Raw genomic sequence first — 20,006 nt, 5'->3', positions numbered from 1 at the left:
CCCTAGAGGAATGAATAGGTGAAAATTAAAGCTAATACTTGCTTAAGTGCTTATTATGTGCCAGGCACTGTCCTTTATAAAATTTGACTCATTCAGTGAAAAATATATTATTTCTAAGTGTTGTGTGTGTTCTCTGAGGAGGAGGAGGAACAGAGAGAAGGTAAGGCTGGAATCAAAGGTTGGTGCTTCAAGAAAATGACTTCTAAATCGGTGTTTTTCTCATCTTAATTGGTGACTGTATTCCTGCCATCTATACATTAGAGAGACTGAGTTAACATGACTTCCTGTTCACTGTGGGTTCATGTCGTCAGCAGAGAGCATGCAGTTTGGGCTCCGACTGTACACCTGGGGTTACTGGTCTCGGGGAAGTGGTGTGAAACAGAATTCATACCAGGGAGCCCTATAATAACCATATCGGGCACTTAACCACATGCCAGGCATCCTAGTGAGTGCTTCACATGCGATACTTTGTTCAACCTTTTGACTGCCCTTTGAGAATGGGAATCTTCCAGCCCAGGCTCAGGTGAGGAAAAGGAACTCAGTGACACGACCAAGGACTTCCTCCTCATAAGGTGGGGAGAGGACCCCTTAGCCCCCAGGACACTGATGGACTTGCCTTTCCCCTTCCCAGACTGCTTCTCGGAGGAGTGTCGCTCTGTGATCCAGGAGCAGGCTGCAGCCCTGGGCCTGGCCATGTTTTCTCTCCTGGTGCGACGCTGCACCTACTTACTGAAGGAGTCGGCCAAAGGTAAGCAGACGAGGGCCCCTGGCTGGTGGGCCTTCCAGCTCCTGGGTCCTGTCCAGACAGGCTCAGGAGGCCGTGCTGCGTTCTCCGTGTCTTCTCCCTCTACTCCAGGCTCCCTCTTGCCAGCATGCCCTCTTCCTTTTGCCTACCTGACTAGTCCCACTTCCTCTCCGGCCCTCCTTCCGTTCTGTGGAAAGGAAAGGAGACTTCTTTCATCCTCTGTCTCTCTTCTCCTTTAACAGGATTTTCACTGTACCTCTGAACTGCTGAGTGTTCATGCAACTTGAAAAATGAGTTTTCCTTGATGTTCCTAATTGATGTTTTGATTTCCACCTCTCTCTCTGTATGTCCTTCTTTGTTTGGTACCTGGTGGGGGCTGTAACCGCTGTGGACCAGCCATCTCCAGGAGACTGACTGGACCAGATCAGGGGTTCTTTCTAGCCCCTGAAAGAACTAGCTCCTGAAAGCCACTGCTTTTTGAGCAGTGTCCCCATGTCCTTTAAGTCTGCCCTTAGAATTCCAAGCCTGACTTCTGGGCCATGTAAGGCAGGGCTGAAGGGTGCACCTTTCTTTCAGCTTCTGGATCAGTTGTGATGAGTAGTGAGGCCCCTCTGTTGTTCGCCAGCCACATCAGCCTTTGGGAGTGCCTCTAGCCGCTGGAGTTGCCTATTTAGAGCAAGGGAGGTTAATTGGATAGAATCTCAAATTTACAGAAAAGTTTTGGGAATAATACTCTCTTACTTACCCCTCACCCAGACTCCCTAATTGTTAACTTTCTACCACACTTGCTTTAAGTTCTCTCTCTTTCCATACGTACACGTATACGTATTATTTTCTTTATGAACCATTTGATCATAAGTTGCAGACATGGTAGCTTCCCCGCCCCGCCCCTTCCCGCACCAGATACTGGACTGTGTACTTCCTAGTCACAAGGATCTTCTCCTACACGACAGTGCTGTTATCACAGTCAGGAAGCCAGCGTTGATACAGTACTATTACTGAATCTACAGACCTTACTGAGTTTGTATTAGTTGTACTAAAAAAATATTTTTTTTCTGGTCTAGGATGCACTCCAGGATCAGACGTTGCATTTAGATGTCGTGTCTCTTTATAGTCTCCTGCAACATGGATGGTTTCTGAATATTCCTTTGTTCTTCATGCTCCTGACATTTTTGAAGTGTGCAGGACATTTATCTTGTAGAACACCCCACTGTTTGGGTTTCTCTGATACTTCCTTACCATCAAATTCGGGTTGTTCTGTTTGAGTAGGAACCCTGGTGCCATGTCAGTGCTGTGCTGAAGGAAGGCTAGAGTGGGTGTGGGTTGGAGGCTGGAGGCCAGGGTGGCAACCCTGTCGCCAGGCCGCAGGTGGAGCACAGGCAGCTGTGTGCAGGGCAGACCCAGTGCACTGGTTCTCTCTCTGTCCTGCTTTTCAGAATCCTCTTAGGTACTGGCACTTGTCCTTTGCTTCTGGGCCTGGCTGTCCTGTGGATGGGGTCTCCCTTCCCTGGGAGCTGGCTGCTGTCCCAGTGCCCCACTGGCCGCACGCAGGGCCACTGTAGATCTAGGCCCAGCTCTTACCCTTTGCCTCTGCAGCTCAGCTGTCCTCTCCTGAGGGAGAGGAGGATCAAGATGACATCAAGGTGTCCTCCTTTGTCCCGGACCTGAAGGAACTGCTCCCCAGTGTGAAGGTCTGGTCAGACTGGATGCTCGGCTACCCAGACACCTGGAACCCTCCGCCTACCTCCCTGGAGCTGCCCTCACAGTGAGTCAGCCCTGCCTGCCCGAGTTCCCACAGCCCCCTCCTGTGGCCTGCTGACCTGTGTCTCCCCTCTTTACTTGAACTTGGGTGTTCCCCTTCCGTGAACACCTCCCAGGCCCCTGCTTCTGCCTGCTCTCTGGTCCATTCCTCCTCCTCCTCCTCCTCTCAGTCTCTCTTTCTCTCACTTCATGGCTTGCTCTGTTCTGCTCCTTGCCCTTGATCTTGTGAGTTTTCACTGTGCACTGCTCACGCTCACCGTCTCCGCAGCTACCTCCCAGGTCTGGGTGGGTGTCAGTCAGTGTGTGAGACCTTCTCTGTCTCCCCCTTTTAGTTCGTCTCCGTGCATCTCTCAGGCCCTTGCCGCTTCTCATGCTGTCCTGCGCACTGTCTCCCTACCTCCTTCTCACGATGTGGTGTGTGTGGGGGTGAGAGCATAGACCGCTTTGCACTCACTGCATCCCCATCCCCCGCAGCACATCCTGCCTCGTCCCCCTGGCTCTGGATGTTGGTGTGGGGAAAATGTGTGTCTGCTGGATGTCTCTATGTAGATCTCTTTGTGTGCCCATACGACTTTTTTCTCTCTGTTATAAAAATTGTGGTAAAAAATAAATACGACAGAGTTTGCCATCTTAACCATTTTTAAGTCTACAGTGCATTCACGTTGTTGTGCGACCATATAGAGCGATTTCTTGTGTTCATAACAGTGTGTGAGTTGTAGCTCTGTGTGTGCCTGCTTGGGTCTTGTTGTCTGTGCGTGTCTGATTGTGAGGGTTTTTTTGTATTAATGTGTGTGTGTCTGAGGGGATTTGTCTACTGAAGGCTCTGGGCGTGCCTGTCCAAGTCTGTGCATGTACACGTGTCCACGTGCTGTGTCCACATCTGTGTCTGGGTCTCTTTGCAGGGCTCCTGTGTCCCCTGAGGACCCTGTTGCACTGTGGTCTGACGCCCTGTCTCTGTGTTCACATGTGCGTCTGGGCCCATGTCAGTCCATCTCTGCTTCGGTCCTGCCCGTGTCTCTCTGTGTGGCTGTGTCCTGTGGGAGTGTCTGTTCCTGAGCATCTGTGCCCAGGACTGCCTGTGTCCCTGTCCATATTTGTCTGTGAGTGTATCTCTGTGTGTCAGTCTAGGTCTCTCTGCTGGGGGCGGGGGACGTTTCTCTATATGTGGGTCTTCCTGTACCCATCCACCTGCCTCTGTCCATTCCTCCTGCCCATCTCAGCTTCTTCCCGCCTGCCTCTTCTCCCACCTCCCTCCCTGCTGTTTGTGTGTGTCTGTATCAGGGGTCAGCAAGCTGTGGCCCATGAGCTAAGAATGGTTTACATTTTTAAATGGTTGAGAGAAAGATCAAAAGTATAAGACTTCATGACTTGCAGAAAGTGTATGAAAAGGGACCCTGAAAAGCGCCCATAAAGCTGTATTGGAACACAGCCATGCTTGTTTGTTCCCTCTGTCCACGCTGCTCTCGCGCTGCAGTAATAGGGCTGAGCAGTTGTGACAGAGACCATACTGGCTGCAGAGCCAAAAGTACTTACCGTCTGTTCCATTATAGAAAAGGTTTGACGGCTCCTGCTCCATACCCGTGTTCCTGTGCGTCTTGTTCTTCTGTGTGCTCAGGTCGCTGTGTATGTTCTTCTGTGTGTTCAGGTTGCCGTGTATGTGTGTGTGTGTTTGCCTAAGAGCGCCCTAATGTGTGTGCACCCAGGCCTGTTTCTGGTCAATTCTGTTGACTGTCCATTTCTCTCCCTCATTCTTTCTCTTTCCCTGTCTCGGTTTCTCCCTCGGCATTTCTCTGTCTGACCTTTCTGTCTCCCTTTCTACAACCCCCTCCCTCCCTCTTCCAGCAGCTGTATTGGGGTCTCTGGCAGGTATGGTACACGCACAGTTCCTTCACGCTCTGTGTTGGGCGTATGCGTGTGTGTTCGGGAGCAAGCATCCATGCCCAGCGTCTTCTCATTCTTGCCTAGTGCTCTTCCCTGGGAGGGGAGAGTACTGGAAGGAGGAGGATGGATGGCTAGGATGGTACATTTCTAGGGAGTGGGGAGGGGTGCTTCTCTGGGCTGGGAGCCATGCCATGGGAGTCTCCAGGCTCCTGGGTGACATGCAGAGGTTTCTGGTCAGCAGTTAACTGACCTTTCCATGTGGACTGTAGAATCTGATTCTTTCTTGCCTTTCCTTCCTCATATATCTCCCTTGCTTCTCACCCCAGGAAGCCACCCCCGGACCATTCAGCCTGCCCTTCCCAGGATCCCCAACTCTGGCTCTGTAACCCTGTGGGTGATGCTCACAGCACCAAACAAATCTCTGCGTCTTTCCTGTGAACCCTCTTAAGTTTCCAGGACGCACTCCAGGCTGAGGCCCGGTGAGCCAGAGTTGAACCCTGAGCTGGGCAGCTGCAGATACATAAAGGAGCAGGCTTATCTGGCTTGGGGCAGCCAGTTCTCAGCAGCGTTCCCTGAAGAGTTAACATGTCAGCCTCCGACTTTTCAGGCCATTAATCTGCAATGCCGACTAGGCAGTTTGCAGTTCTGGAAAGAAACTGACAAGGAAGGACTCTTGCTCACCAAGTATCTCAAGCCACTGCTTCTGAGCATGTGCAGGGGTCACAGTGTCTTCCTGTCTTTCACTTGGCCTGGGGGAAGGCAGACCATCTGCTCTTGGAGCTTGGGCCTTCCCTGGGTCACTCCATCTCACAGTCTTAGGTATGGTCGACCCAGGTCGTTTCCCCATATCCTGGCCATCAGGCTGGCTAACCGCTCTGCTGTGACCTGTCTCCCTTCTCCCCTCCTCCCTCTCCCACCCCCTTGGCTTTTGTTTGGCTGAGGAAATGGAAAGCTCACACAGGAAGTGCTGGGCCTCATTTGCTCGAGGTGCTGAGTCTGTTTTCTCTGTGGATGCTGGAGCAAATGGACCGTTGCCGGCTCATGCGAGCTGCTGCCCATCTTTGGGCAAGGGCTCAGTCTGCAGCTGGGCACGTGGTCCAGGCTACATCCACCCCCAACTGGCCTTCACCTCCAAGGCCAGAGGCAAACGGGGCTGGGACATGTGAATCAAGTTTGCTCAGTCTTTTCAGACTTTCCTTCACAGGGATAGCAAATCTGACCAAATACTGTGAATCTGATTGCTTAGTAAACAAGTTCCTGTAGCTGTTAACTTACTCTTTGATGAGTCCAGACTAGGCTGGAGAAGTCAGTGTGGTAGAGAATAGAGTCCTTCCTGCACTGTCTGCCTTTGCAGTCAGAATCAGTGGCTGGTTGTCTCTGGAATGCAAATTTAAGCATAGAGGAGGGGCCCCGCCATCCCGGGGCCTGACCACAAGGTACGGTGGTTTGATGGCTGGTGCCACTGGACAAAGCAGACCTGGTCTAACCATCACCCCATCTCATAGTCTTCAGATCCAAGCTGTGGAAAAGTGGAGTAAGAATTTACCTCCCTTCTTTCTGGTTTCTCATATAACCGCCTAACATTCACTGAGTGGATGCTGTAGTTGAGGGATTGGCAGGGTCTGGGTTCTTCTCTAGGTTACAAAATGACATCTCCCATCCACTGATCTTCCATACTGTGGAGCCTTTTTCTTTTAAGGCTGTGAGGAATAACATACTCCAGATAGTTCTGTAGATGTCAGAACAGAAATCCCTCTGACACACTAGGTCCCTATGCTGCTCTTCACTTTGGAACGTCTGGGAATGATCTCAAGAAAGTAGGAAGGAAATCGCTTCCACCTAACACCTCTCCTTCGCGTGTTTTCATTAGTCTATGCCCGCATTTGTTTTCTGCAAAGTCAGATTCCTCATTGATCCTAAACTAAGGTGGCCAGAAAGCCTGTGCTTCAGTTTTCTTCTCCTCCAGAAATGCCTACTCCCACGTTGTCTCCTTGACACATTTGGACCCTTGTTTAATCCTTCTTCATTCCCTGTCTGCCTTTCATTGTGTTACCATGTTTCCTTGCACAGTCAGTCACTTGGAAGCATCCTCCACCTCCTCAGGGCAATTCTAAACCACATCATGAGGTCTCCCTGGTTTTCTCCTCTTGGCCCGTATTCCTCTTCTTTCTGGTCACATTGACTGTTCCTTGCAGGAGCCACTTAGGCACGTATGGAGCACTTGTTCTGATGGTGACAGGACTTCCCTGACACTGCAGAGTGACAGGGGCAGGGCTTCAGAGCCATTTGTGCCTCTGCACACAGTGGCACTTAGTAGGCTGGCATTGGCACGTGGGCACGTTGACCTCCCATTCGTGTCTGTTAGGAGTTGTAATGGAATGGCTTTGTATCCGAGATTTGGGTATGGAGGTTTGTATCAGGGTGTGGAAAGTTGCCTTGAGCCACTGTAAAAGGCAGTGTAGAGTGCTTTGGTCTGTTTAGAACAGATCACAGTCTTTGGAGGGGCCATGCACATGTTGGGGGTTGGAGGAGGAGTGGGGAGCACAGATTCTGTGGCTTTCGTGAGAGGGGAGGGGCAGCCACTCCTGACTCTGCCCAGGGAGCATGAGGCCGTTGTGAACATCAGGTGGTGGAGAAGAGCAGAGCAACGGGCTTCCGCGAGCCCACGCGTAGCCCCCTTGCATCCCAGGACCTTTGGCAAGGCGAGGTCAGTGGGACAACCTACCTCATTTCAGAGGCTCCACCAAAGCCAAATCTTCCCTCATCTTGATCTCTAGTTCTCAGTAAGTGAAAGAGTCAGGGGACTTTGAGAACATCCAAACCTAGCCCAGCTGTGGCAGTTGGTTTATTGCTTTCAGCTGGTACTTGAACCCAGGTCCTGGTCTTGGAGGCTTTCCCAGGTTTAATCCCCGGAGCTTTCTCTGCAGCTGTATGACACTGCGCTGACCCCGAATGAGGATAGGAAAATAGAACCGGTGCCAAGCCAGAGTCTCTTTTTCATTTGGAGTCTGGCTGTCTGCCCATGACCAGGGTTACATAATGGGAAACATAGCTGGGGCTCTGGAGAGCCCGCGCTTCACCAGGCTGCCCAGACCTTCGCATTCTGATGCTATATATCTTCCTAATTGTAGCTCGGATGCATTTATCACACTGTTGGATTGGAGTACTGTTAAAAAAAAAAAACCCTCCAGAAATTCCTGGACTTGCTGCTTTTCCATGGTTTGCCTTGTGTAGTCTACGGAGCATGCTGGAAATGACCTGGAGGGAGCCCCCTGAGGTGCCGCCACCTTGGGAGACGTGGGGACATGGAGGGAGCGTGCAGTAAGCTCATTTCCGCAGGGAGCCCGCCTGTGCTGACCCTGTAGACGAGATAGACATTCCTGAGTTAAAAAGAAGCTCGTTTGCTCACCCTCCTAGGACAGCTCTGAAATAAGAACTAATCCCAAGCCTGGTCGGCACCCCTTCAAGGACGCTTAATACGTCTTCCCAGAAGGGCATTTTAGGAGGTCACTAAGTACTAGTCCATCAGCACTTCCCTGAAGGAAGTGGTGGTGACTGTGGGAAGCCCCTTTGCTACCCTGGCTCCCCACCCAGTCTCCCTGGCTCCGGGTTGGGGCGTCAGCACTCTAGCCTGGCACCAGGGGGTTCCTCTTCCTCCAAGTGCTGAGTGTGGGGCACACGTGATCTCTCCCACGGCAGGAGCCGCCGTCCCCCGCCTCCCCCCCCCCACCACCACTCAGGACTTCTTGTGAGAGGAAGGGGTGTTGGCCCAAGGCTCCAGTCTGACCCCAGCAGGGTACAGCCGCTGACCCCGGGAGAGTACTTTCCAGCTCCAGGCTGAGGTTATTTGGGTCCAGTGTGTGCTAAACTGAGAAGACGTGTTGGAGTGGTTACAGCTCAGAACTCAGAGAGGCCGGAACCGTGAGAATCCGCACCAGGGAGGCCACCGAGGACTCCACTCAGGCCGTGGAGATGTCGAGGTCCCCTGGGGACCGCTCTTTCCCAAACACACAGTGCTGATGGGTTTAACACACCATCGTCATGAGACTGAGGCCATACGTCCGAGCGTAGCTTAGGAGAACTGAAGTCAAATAAGGCGCTGACCTAGAGAGAGGTTGAGGGAGGCACAGGAGAGGTACTTGAGAAATCCTGGAATGAGGTTACCGTGACCTGCTGTTGGCCATAGGGCTCCAGCTGCACTGCTGAGAACATGAAGTTTATGTTCTCAGAGAAGTGCAGGGTGACTGGGCTGCAGATTGATTTTGCCCTATTGGGCAGAATTAATTTCAGCAGGCACTCTTCCAGGGGCCCAGGTTGACTTGTTTGTGTGAATTAGAAAGGCAGAAAGGATCTTCTTTAACTGAGTCTCGTAGTTCTCAATGGTCACCTAATAAACAGTGATGTTCTTGGAGGATGGTATCTGGCCACCCATGTCTTAACTCCTAGAGCAGTGAGCCCTGATAACGTCGTCTCCTGTTTATATCATGGTGGCATCTGGAAAATACACTGTGGTTCCCGAGTCTCAGAGAGAGATGCATAGATCTCCCTCACCCCGACTCAGGCTCTGCCCCATCCTGCCGAGCTGCCTAGCCTGAGACCAGAACCAGAGCCTCAGCCCACTGAGAACAGAGTTGGCTTTCCAAGGGGCTTACCGAGCTCTTCAAGCCCAGGTACTGTTCTTTTGACTCTACCAGACTTGTTGCATTCAGGTCCGTTTCTGCTGTTGCCTGCTCATTTCCTCCAGTTTCCTCCAGTTGGGTGGGTGGGGGGAGGGGGTCCTGCAGGGCTCCCATGGGGGTTGGAACCCCGAGTGAAGGGTGGTGGACTAGAATACGATGGTCCGTCGGCAGACAAGTTTGAAAAAGAGGATATAACGTATCTTAAGAGCAATTTCTCTTGCTGTGGCCTTTAGCCTTTCCCCTTTGTGGCTGTAGTCCACAGACCATCTCTTTTTCAGTTTTCTTATGCCTGGCTTCTGTGCCATCTTAGCTGTTTCCAGAGCTCCTCACTCCAGGAACCAAAGACCCAACTTGTTTCCCATCTGTACCGCTTCTCTGATCTTCCATAGCTCCGAAACACAATGCAGGGCTTCTTCTCACTCAACTCTTTCCGGGTTTGTTCTGCAGCTGTGGCGTTTGAATGTTAGTGTTTAAACAAGCTGGTATTACACAGGAAATGGCCACCTCCACAGGCCCCTGCAGGCTTGTAACATGGGGTCATTGTACTTGATATTAATCACCAGTCAGCCTGTTCCCCCAGTAAAAATATGAAGGGGTGTGTGAGGGCTCAGTCCTCCTCAGACTTGCCAGAAGGATGGCCTGAGCCCCAGTGGGGCCCTCGTCCTCATTCTCTGAACTGTCGTCCCGGCCCCAGGTGGAGTTAGCAGAAAAGTTCATACCTGATCTGCTCCCTATAAAGCCAGCAGATCTGCCTTCCTTTCTGAAGTTTAGGAAGGAGCTTGATAGAGATCTGTGGTATAACTTGCCTCACACCTGAATCTTTCCAAGCACGTTGTAGTTGAGTGGCATGTCGTATGAGGAAATGCCAAAACTGAAGAAACCAGAAACCTACTGGTCCACCTGAGATCAGGGCTTCTCAGATCCTTGTACCGAAGCTGCTTTTCAAACGCTGTTTGCAGAACAAACCCCAGCCCGAAGGGTTAATCTGATTCCCCGAGTCAATATCCCCCCAAACAACCGGCCAAGAGTGTGCGTTGGTTCATTTCTGTGAAATGTGTTTCCCTAGTCACCTGGGCTGGCCTGGGCTGCATTGTATCGGCCGGCAGCTGCACCGCACTCAAACTGACAGCTACATTAAACCTTGGAATTCTGAGGCAATAAAAAGTAAATTAACTCTTATTTTTTTCCTTTCCTGGTGGAGTAAATGAATGCCTGTCTGTAGGGAAGTGAGCAAGCCTTGGTCCTGAGTGCATACCTCTAACTAGCCACCGCTGGTCGGTCCCAAGCTAGGATCTGGTGTTCAGACTCCAGCCAGAGGTCTACTTTCCCGGTGTGTGGCGTGTTCTGTGGGGTTGGACCACTGGGTCACCCTGCAGCCGCCGATCCCTGCTCACTAGTCACATCACAGTTGCCTGAGAGGCTCCCTTGCCGCCATTCTGAAGGCCATAAACAGACTCGCATGCAGTTTCATGTTCTCTGGCTGCCTTGTGTCTGTTTGGGGGGAAGATTTTTTTGGACTCTGGGAGTTTTTTCCAAATACGAGCTGGGACCAGAACAAACCAGAGGGATTTGCCCAAGCGGATAGTGCTCTAGAGGGTCCATTTAGAACCACTGGTGGCTTGAGCATGTCTGGAAACTCTCCTGGGGAGTCATTTCCTAAGTGTTTCTAGAAGAATGGGAGCGCTATAAAGTTCCTCACAGCCACCAGAATTGGACATCGGGCCCCTTGGCCCGGGCCAACCTTGAATCCTTAGCATTCAAGGGCTGCAGTAGGGTGAAGGTTGGAAGGCACTTCCAGCTGGGATAAAGACTAGAGCAGGAAAAGGCTAACTTTTCCCCTTCTACTCAGACAGGAAGCCCTGTGTTCACCCACGGAACTGACCTCTCAGCCCAGAGGCCTGATCAGGGTAAGCTGAGGTGACGTTGCCCAGGTTCCAGGAATTACCTCATCCCATTGCAGACATCTTAACTTTGAGCTCAGACATCTCACCTAGTTTTTCTAAGTACTTCTTCCTTTTAGTATTAGTTTCCTGACACTCCCTTCTCCCCCACCCTCTGTAGGGAGTCACTGTATGGTCCATGGGCACCTGGTCAGTTGTTGTGTTTATGGGGCTCAGTGAGGAGGGAGAGGACTATCGGTGAGCTATGCAGTGATCTGGGGCAGCCCTACTGCGGTACCAGAAGAAAGAAGCCACTAGATCTGCACACCCATTTGGAGGGATACAGACAGAAATGACCTTTCCTTGGAGCATTTTGTGTATTTATTCCCTTGGTTCTGCTCAGTCTAGCTTGGCCCCTTGGGCCCCTTGACATTTCTGGGGTGGGAACTCAGGACACTTCCTATGTCTTTTGGCATCAGCTGCTGTTTACAAATCAATACTAGGGTAGGACCTCCCATCCACTGGATTTATGCAGTGAGTGTCCAGGTTTGGGCACAAGGTGGGTGGTAATGGGCGAAAGGCAGATGTGGTCAGGGGTCCCTCGTGGTGGCCAGCAGTCTCTGAGAGGAGTCCGTTTTGGTTTATCTGAGCCTTAGGGACAGGGAGCATGGTAATGAGAACCACATGGTACCACATATTTCTTCGTCTTGGATCCAAGATGGTAGGGGTGGGGGGATGAGAGAGGGATGTGGGGCCTCCCATTGTGGCAGCCATGGGTAATTTTCTGCCGCCTCTCCCTGGCTTGAGATGCTGCTGCTCCCCACCACCACCTCGCCCTGCCCCCAAGTACGTCCTGAAGCAGCCTTGACCTGCACAGCACCAACCAAGGCCCCCAAGCCAAGAATTCAGCTGGGAGACTTTTCACCTTCTTCCTTCTCGCTGTCGTCTTTCCTGTTTATTTTCCAAATTGCTGCTCTGCAGCCGAGCAGTGCCTATTGGCCAGAGCTCACCACTGCTGTGGGATCAGACTCAGGCAGTGGGCTCAAGTGGCCAGCAGGGCACAGGGGGAGGAAGCGGGGAGCTGGAAGAGCCTCCCTGTGCGTCTCCCATGGGCAGCGCTAACCTCGGAGGCGGCCCTGAGCGGCCCTATCACATCCGGTGCTTGTCTCTGCAGCCGGGACCGGAGGATAAACTATCAGAGCTGTGGGGCAGTGCATCATTCCTCTTATTATTTTCTTCTCTGCAGATGGGGTCGTGGAAAGTTCAGTTCCTTTTAACCCTCCAAGTTCTGTTTATTCTACAGCTGGTAGCCTGAATGCCGCGTTTCCCATTACATCACAAAGGGGCTCAGGCAGATCTCCGCACAGAAACGTGTTGCAACTGTTTATTTTTTTCCATATTTAAACATTTCTGACAGCCAAACTCAGCCGAGCCAAAAGATGGAGCTTTGTGAATGAGTCCGGTCGTCAGTGTCTATGCAGAGAGAGAGGCCTTAGAAAGCTCTCGCCCCTCCAGTGATTCTTCCCAAACACGTTCTCGTTCCTGGGCAAAGCCTGGGAGGCGAGTCATTGTGCGATACACGTGTGTTGATTATGTGCCGTTGTGTGATTAATGGAGCTGTGTTCCGCCTGGTTCCCAGGACACTCTTGAAAACAAGATGTTTCATTTCATGGCCTTTTCCTCATGCAGTGATTTCAGTAAATAAACCAGTGCAGGCTCCTTCCACCTGGATCCAGGCAAGGAATCCTCACACCTCCACTCCACTCTCTCCCCCAGCATCACCTTCAGTGCCATGGCCCTTGAACGCCCTCTCTTCTGCCATCTCCCAAAAGCTCCCCATCTCCGGGCGAAACACACTCCTCAGGTCTGAGGCCCCTCCCTGGCAGATCCGGCTCATGCGCAGTGACTCCTCTGGGAAGATTCCAGGATGTAGCTCACTCTTATAGCTCTCTTCTGCTTCTCGCCTCTCGCCACCCCATCTCTTGAGCCTCATTGTAAAGCTTTTCTTTGTTATTCTGTGCAGCTCCTTTTAGAGTACAGCTTAGCATCCATAGGGCACTTGCCTGTTCCAGACGCCCTGGTTAAGGTATTCTGGAAAAGAAAGTGAAGTCCTGTACAGCCCAGGGCCTATAAACTTGGCGGTCCCGGATCTGACCACAGTTTGACTGTTAGAGCTACAGACGAAAAAAGAAAGCTCTAAGGATCCTTAGCACTCACCAAAGCAGGGATGTGAGCCACAGGAGAGTTTTGACAAATGACAGTGACAGAGAAATGAACCTCCTTTTTCTGATTTGGCTCTGAAGTTCAAACTGGGGTGAGCCGGACTTTTTCTTTTCAGGAGTTCTTAGCATGTTCGACCAGGACCTGGTGATACGCAGTTAGGGTGAGCAGCCAACCCAGTTTGCCCAAGACTGAGGGGTTTCTGGCGACCTGGGACTTTCAGTGCTAAAACTGGGACAGTCCCAGGCAAACCAGAAGAGTTGGTCACCCTGTATGTTACCTTCCGCTTGTGTGGGAGAGGAGGGGGAGAGTGGTGGCCGAGACAGTACTGATATTGTTCACCTGCCGAAATGCGTGGGTGGCTTTTCCTTCCCAGGAGGGTCTTGGCAGGCCAGGAATGAGGTTTTTGTTGGGTGTGTTTGATTGTTTTCCTCCTTACCTATAGGAAGAGATCTCTAAACCACTGTAGGGGACTGGGGTGGGAGGCAACAACCACGGGACTCGTTGCCTGGTGTGTCTGGTCCCTCTGGCTGTGTAGGAGGAGGAGAGATTGGCGTGGTGTTGCTGTCTGTGTGGCATATACTTGGCTGGACAGGAGCAGGGGAATTCTGGGAGCCGCCTCAGGCACTGGTTGTCTTGAATGTTTGAGTAAGTGTCTCAGGCACACTGTCTGGAAAGGTGACAGGACCTGCATTAGGCAACTGATTCTCTAAATTCTTTTTCCTTTCTGGTTAGGATTAAAAGCGTCCCCCTAATCAATTTCAACTTTGCAGAGATGGACACACACACCCACCCACCAGATTACTGCCACGGGCACAGTTTTATCTCTGAGCTCTTTGGGTTAGATTTCCTGGCAGATGCCAGCCGTAGACGGCATTTGCCACAAGCATGTCCCTGCCCACAAGTGCTTAGACGGCTTGAACTGGTCCCTCTCTAGAGCTGCTCTTCTTGTCTTCCCTCCTTTCTCGCAGGGTTGCTGTGGATGTGTGGTCGACGCTGGCTGACTTCTGTAACATACTGACTGCAGTGAATCAGTCTGAGGTGCCACTGTACAAGGACCCGGACGATGACCTCACCCTCCTCATCTTGGAAGAGGATCGGCTTCTCTCGGGCTTTGTCCCCTTGCTGGCTGCCCCTCAGGACCCCTGCTACGTGGAGAAAACCTCGGATAAGGTCAGCCCCAGGCCAAACATCCCTCCCCCATTCACCCCTCCTCTCAATTCTCCAGACTTTTTTATTCTTGGGAAGTTTTCTGTGCAAACGGAACATGATTAAGTCATTGAGGAGGGTGTTAAGGGAAAATATCGACCTTTTAGCCGCTGACATCCAGCTCCGTGTCCTGAAAAAAAAAAAAAAGCCCTCTCGACTTCCTTTGGTGTGTGTGTGCGCTCGCTGGCATGTTGTATATACGATCATTTCCTCACTTGTTTAAATAGTGCAGCTTGTGTTGGCAGTGCTCTCACTCAGCTCCAAATGGTTTGCATCATGCTTAAGGCACCCTCCGTCCTCCCCCCTTCATCCTTCCCCCCAGCCACAAAACTCTGCACTAGGAAAACAGCCAGGGCTTTTTCCCTTCTCTGAGGAGGAGAGTGATAAATAGGTGACTAGAGAGAAGCAGACACCATGTGTTAACTTACAAAAAAAGCTTTTAGGAATATGAAGCATTCCCCGCTGCCTGGTTTCTATTTTTCTTCCTCTGAGGACCGCGTTTTAACCTGAACTTTTTCCTTGTCTGTCTGTTTATAGAAAACAAAGCCCATTGCCTGTTGCCCTGGTGGGGACTGTGGAGCTCTTAGTCTCTGCATAACAGTTGGGGCTGCGGCCAGGTGTGGAGAGTAGAGCCGTCCTTTCTGCTTCCCATTCCCGTGCAGCAGTTGCTGGGCTGGGGAAGTCGCGCCCACAGACCCCCGGAGCAGGGTCTCCTATGCCAAGCAGGGGATCCCTGTGACTGACCCCTGTGCGGAGTTGTTGGTGTCACATCCCCTAGGGGAGAGCCTTTTGGGGAGAGTCCCACAAGTGGCTTCTCAGAAGGAAAGCTTTTGAGCTAGATGAAGTATGTATAGAAAGGCAGGTAGATTTTTTTGTCGTCGTTTTAATGTCAGATGGTAAAAGTTAAAATCCAAACATAAACTACAAATATGAGAGATTTTATGTTGAATGTAAATTTTTTTAATTCATCTTTGTGAAAAAAGGATCTGTGTTCCTTGCAGACAAGTAAAAAGGAAAAAAATGTATCCACAACTCCCTTTACCCAGTGGTAATACAACTGTTGTTTTTGCTGATTATATACAGTCATATTTAACTTCCAGTATATGCACACACTTTTTTTAAACACAACTAAGGGTCATATTGTACATGTTATTTGTGCTCTGCTTCTAAAAATTTATTTGGCTGCGCTGGGTCTTAGTTGTGACATGAGGAACCTTAAGCTGGGGCATGTGGGATCTAGTGCCCTGACCAGGGATAGAGCTCTGGCCCCCTGCATTGGAAGCGCAGAGTCATAGCCACTGGACCACCAGGGAGGTCCCTGTACTCGGCTTTTTTCATTTGTATTTTTTAATGTATTCTTAAATGGAATCATGTTTGAGGATCACTTAGTATTCATTTCTATGCAAAGATTTCTTTAACCAGTCTTTGCTTTATTGAACAAAGGGCCTGTCCTGAATTTCTGAACTACTATAATCAGTGAAGTGATTCCTTGTAGAATTTTTTTCATATATTCCCTTTGGTTAAATTTCTATAAGCAGATAAAAGTCTCGACATTGACATATCAATGGAGTTTAAATGCAGTTAATGACTAATACGGGGAATGTGAGAACCTTTCTTTCTAGAGAAATACTCATTTTATATTTTTCTAGCAAAAAGTTGGAATAAAGTCCTGCTGTTCTAGTCTCCAGAGGGAATACTGACGGGGAGTTGTAGTGTGTGAGGCTGAGGACAGCTAACACAGTGCAGACTTTATGGAAGATGTTCAGTTGGAAGAGTTGGAAGAGAAACTGGGCAACTTGGGCCAGGGGAATCCTAGTACGTCCTGTTCTTCTGTGATCATAGGGTGGTCTTGACTCTGGGGGTGCTTTTGGAAATTGGCTATTGGGTTAACTGCCTTTCAGTGAAGAACACAGAAGGAGTCCGAACCAGCTTTAGACTTGCTAAGCCTTTCACTGTGTGGCATGTGGAATCTTAGTTCCCTCACCAGTAGTCGAACCCGTGCCTCCTGCAGTGGAAGTGCAGAATCCTAACCCCTGGACTACCAGGGAAACCCCTCTCCCAGCTTTAGTGTGAGCATATGATACATGTGTATGATACAGTATATGATATACAACAGCATGTGCTAAGTACATGACTGGCAAGAAGAACACCAAGCCCGTGGTCCGTGCCCTCAGCCTGTGGTCGTGCCCTCAGGCTGCCCAGGGCAGTTGCAGCTCACTGAGACTCAGGTAGTCTGAAGGTAGTCTCCACCTCAAGGACTGTGAAATAGGCATGTCTAATACAACATCTCCAAATCCAGACTTTGGAATTTCTTTCTCCTCCAAACCTGAGCTGTCTTCAGTCTTCTCATCTTGATAAATGGCAGCTTTGACTTTGGGGCTGCTCATGTCAAAATTCTTGGGGTTATTCTTGGCTCCTCTCTTCTCACACCTCCATATCTAATCTGTCAGCGATCCAAGTCTTCTTTACCTTCAAAATAAACACATACAGTGCTTTCTTACCACTGCACCCTAGTTCGATTCAGTGAAATGCCTTCTGATTAGTTTCTCTAGCTCCTCCCTCCTCCTGCTCTCCAGTCTATTTCCAACACAGCCACTGGAAGGATCTCTGTTTCTATTTATTTATTTTATATTTGGTCGTGCCGGGTCTTCGTTGCCACACGCCAGCTCTCTCCAGTTGCGGTGCACAGGCTTCTCATTGCAGTGGCTTCTCTTGTTGTGGAGCACGGGCTCTAGGTGCGTGGGCTTCAGTAATTGCAGTTCCTGGGCTCTAGAGCCCTGGCTCAGTAGTTGTAGTGCACGGGCTTTGTTGCTCCATGGCATGTGGGATCCTCCTGGACCAGGGGTTGAACCCATGTGCCCTGTATTGGCAGGCAAATTCTTGGTGTTTTTTTTTTTTTAATTTATTTTTTTTATTTGGAGGACAGTTGCTTTACAATATTGTGTTAATTTGGAAGAGAGGTTCAAGAGAGAGGGGGCATAACATATACCTATGGCTGACTCATGTTGCTATATAGCAGGTGAATTCTTAACCACTAGACCACCTGGAAAGCCCAGAATGATCTCTTTAAAGCATCAGTAAGATCGTGTCCCTTCTCTATGAACTCTCTGGTCCAGCTCTTGCTACTTTGCTTGTGCCCAGTATGCCCTAGTCACGTTGGCATCCTTGCTGTTCCTCAGACCAGCCGCACACTCAGGGTCTTTGCACTTGGTTTCCTCGTAACCTGGAACACCCTGTCCCCAGAGCACTGTGTTGCCCTCTCACGCCCTTCGCAATGCCACCTTGGTTGGAGAGGTCTTCCCTGGCTACCCTATGTAAGATGCTACATGCCTTCCTGTGCCCTTTTCTCTCTTTCTTTCCATGGCAGAGAAAAATAACATCTCTTTAATATCTAGCATGTGTCAGTCCCTGGACAAGCTACTTCTGTCCAGTATTTAAGTCCACACAAAGTGCCTGCCAAGTAGGTATTAGTACCTTCATTTTATAAAAGAGAAAACTGAGGCTCAAGAAAGGAGCGAAGAGTGATGATCAGCTCTTATGAAGTATCTCCACCACCGACCTGGAAGATCAGTATCGATGTGGGGGACTCTTTAGGGACTCTCAACCTTTTGGATATCTGAAGAAGACAGACATCTTCTCCAGCTTCTGGTGTTCACGACTAAGAAATGTAAAGTATCTCAAGGACTTTGTAGTGGCAACATGAGAATTTCATCGTGGTCGAGCGTGGTCACGTTTGGCCCAGCCTGGATGTGCACTAGACAGGCGCTCACTGAGCAGACCTACACCACTCCTGTGTGCACAGCAAGAGAGGTTCAGACGTGTAAGGCAGACACCCACCTAGTTTGGAAGATAACTTGTGGCATACACAAAGATGTGACAAGCAAACAAGTTCATTTGCATCTGTAGTTAAGGAGGAACTCTTGAAATTTTATTGAATTGGTAGTTTCCCACCGAAGGCATTGCTCAAGGAGCACTGACTTGGCATTAACCGATCACTGTATTTCCCAAGTAAATTCCAAGAAACTCTAGTTTTATAGGTTCTTAATAGTTAGGTGAAAAAAAGTTCCACAATCATGTAAATTAGAGTAACACAGTATTAGACAGAAGCCATTACTGCAGGACTTTTTGGAACTTCTAATGTCATGTACGTTGCAAGGAGGATAGCCTTTGCTACCTTTCCCAAACTTGCTTCACCCTTGATCTTTTTGATTTGCTGAATATCTTTCAGGATTAATATTCTGCCTAAAAGAAACAAACCGGAATAGAAAACCCAGGCATGGGATGAACAAGAGGTTGAGAAAATAGGTGGCTGTTGGGATTATTCAAAAGTGAGATAAAGAGTATGGGTTAGGGTAAAAGCAACAGAGTGGAGCTGGTTACATGTAGACAGAAATATCGCCGACGCTGAACATGAGAGCCAGCTAGGAGAAAGTGATGGAGAAGGCAATGGCACCCAACTCCAGTACACTTGCCTGGAAAATCCCATGAACGGAGGAGCCTGGTAGGGTGTAGTCCATGGGGTTGCTAAGAGTCGGACACGACTGAGCTACTTCACTTTGACTTTTCACTTTCATGCATTGGAGAAGGAAATGGCAACCCACTCCAGTGTTCTTGCCTGGAGAATCCCATGGACAGAGGAGCCTGGTGGGCTGCCGTCTGTGGGGTCGCACAGAGTCGGACACAGAAGCGACTTAGCAGCAGCAGCAGCAGCAGCAGGAGAAAGTCATGTTAAGTTCATGAGTGGCTGCTCGGCACCTTAATTCAGAGGTTTAGTATTTTACCCAGGGCCATGTCGCTATGTGAGGTTTAGAATCCTTGTCTGTATGACTTTAGAATATCACATCCTTATGGATGATTTGACATCCAGGATTTGCTTCAAAATAACCTGGGGAGGAAGGAAGGTGGATAGGAGTGTAGATGGGGGGAAAAAGGCAAAATGTTGATCCTGATTAAATCTGAATAGTGGGTTTTTGCTGTTGTTCAGTTGCTAAATTGTATCTCTTTTCAGTCCCATAGCCTGCAGCACCCCAGGCTTCCTTGTCCTTAACTATCTCCTGGAGTTTGTGCAAATTCGTGTCCATTGAGTCGGTGATGCTATCTAACCATTTCATCCACTGCCACCCCTTTCTCCATTTACCTTCAATCTTTCCCAGCATCAAGGTCTTTTCCAGTGAGTCAGCTCTTCACATTGGGTGGGTACATGGAGTTTCTTATATTAATAGTATTCCACTTTTGTACATATATGAAAATTTCCATAAGAACAAGTTTTAAAACCCTGTGTCCTTTTTGCTGCATTATACTGAATAAGCATAAGTGATTGAAAAAGTAATCAAACCATAATAATAGTAAGTTTAAGATTTTGCTTCCCTGGTGGCTTCCCCGGTGGCTCAGATGGTAAAGCGTCTGCCTGCAATGCGGGAGACCCGGGTTCAATCCCTGGGTTGGGAAGATCCTCTGGAGAAGGAAATGGCAGCCCACTCCAGTATTCTTGCCTGGAAAATCCCATGGATGGAGGAGCCTGGTAGGCTACAGTCCATGGGGTCGCAAAGAGTAGGACACGACTGAGCAACTTCACTTCACTTCACTTAAGGTTTTGCAGTCAACTGGTCAGGTCCCAGGCGTGCTAAGCTC

General features: G+C 49.9%; 1 protein-coding gene across 3 annotated transcripts in view; it reads left to right on the top strand.

Moving 5' to 3' along the window:
* SMG6 (SMG6, nonsense mediated mRNA decay factor) overlaps positions 1-20,006 on the top strand; it is a 200,745-nt gene that overhangs the window by 91,797 nt on the left and 88,942 nt on the right. For all 3 annotated transcript variants that reach the window (XM_027517050.1, XM_027517051.1, XM_027517052.1), the window contains 3 exons: positions 632-748; positions 2,342-2,510; positions 14,138-14,339. In XM_027517050.1, coding sequence (XP_027372851.1) covers positions 632-748; positions 2,342-2,510; positions 14,138-14,339 — 488 coding nt within the window. The remainder of the gene's footprint in view (positions 1-631; positions 749-2,341; positions 2,511-14,137; positions 14,340-20,006) is intronic.

Source organism: Bos indicus x Bos taurus, chromosome 19 (genome assembly GCF_003369695.1).
Source record: "Bos indicus x Bos taurus breed Angus x Brahman F1 hybrid chromosome 19, Bos_hybrid_MaternalHap_v2.0, whole genome shotgun sequence".
In the NCBI taxonomy this organism is placed as follows: Eukaryota; Metazoa; Chordata; class Mammalia; order Artiodactyla; family Bovidae; genus Bos; species Bos indicus x Bos taurus.
The sequence above is the reverse complement of the archived record's forward strand: the minus strand, read 5'-3'. Positions and strand labels throughout refer to the sequence as shown.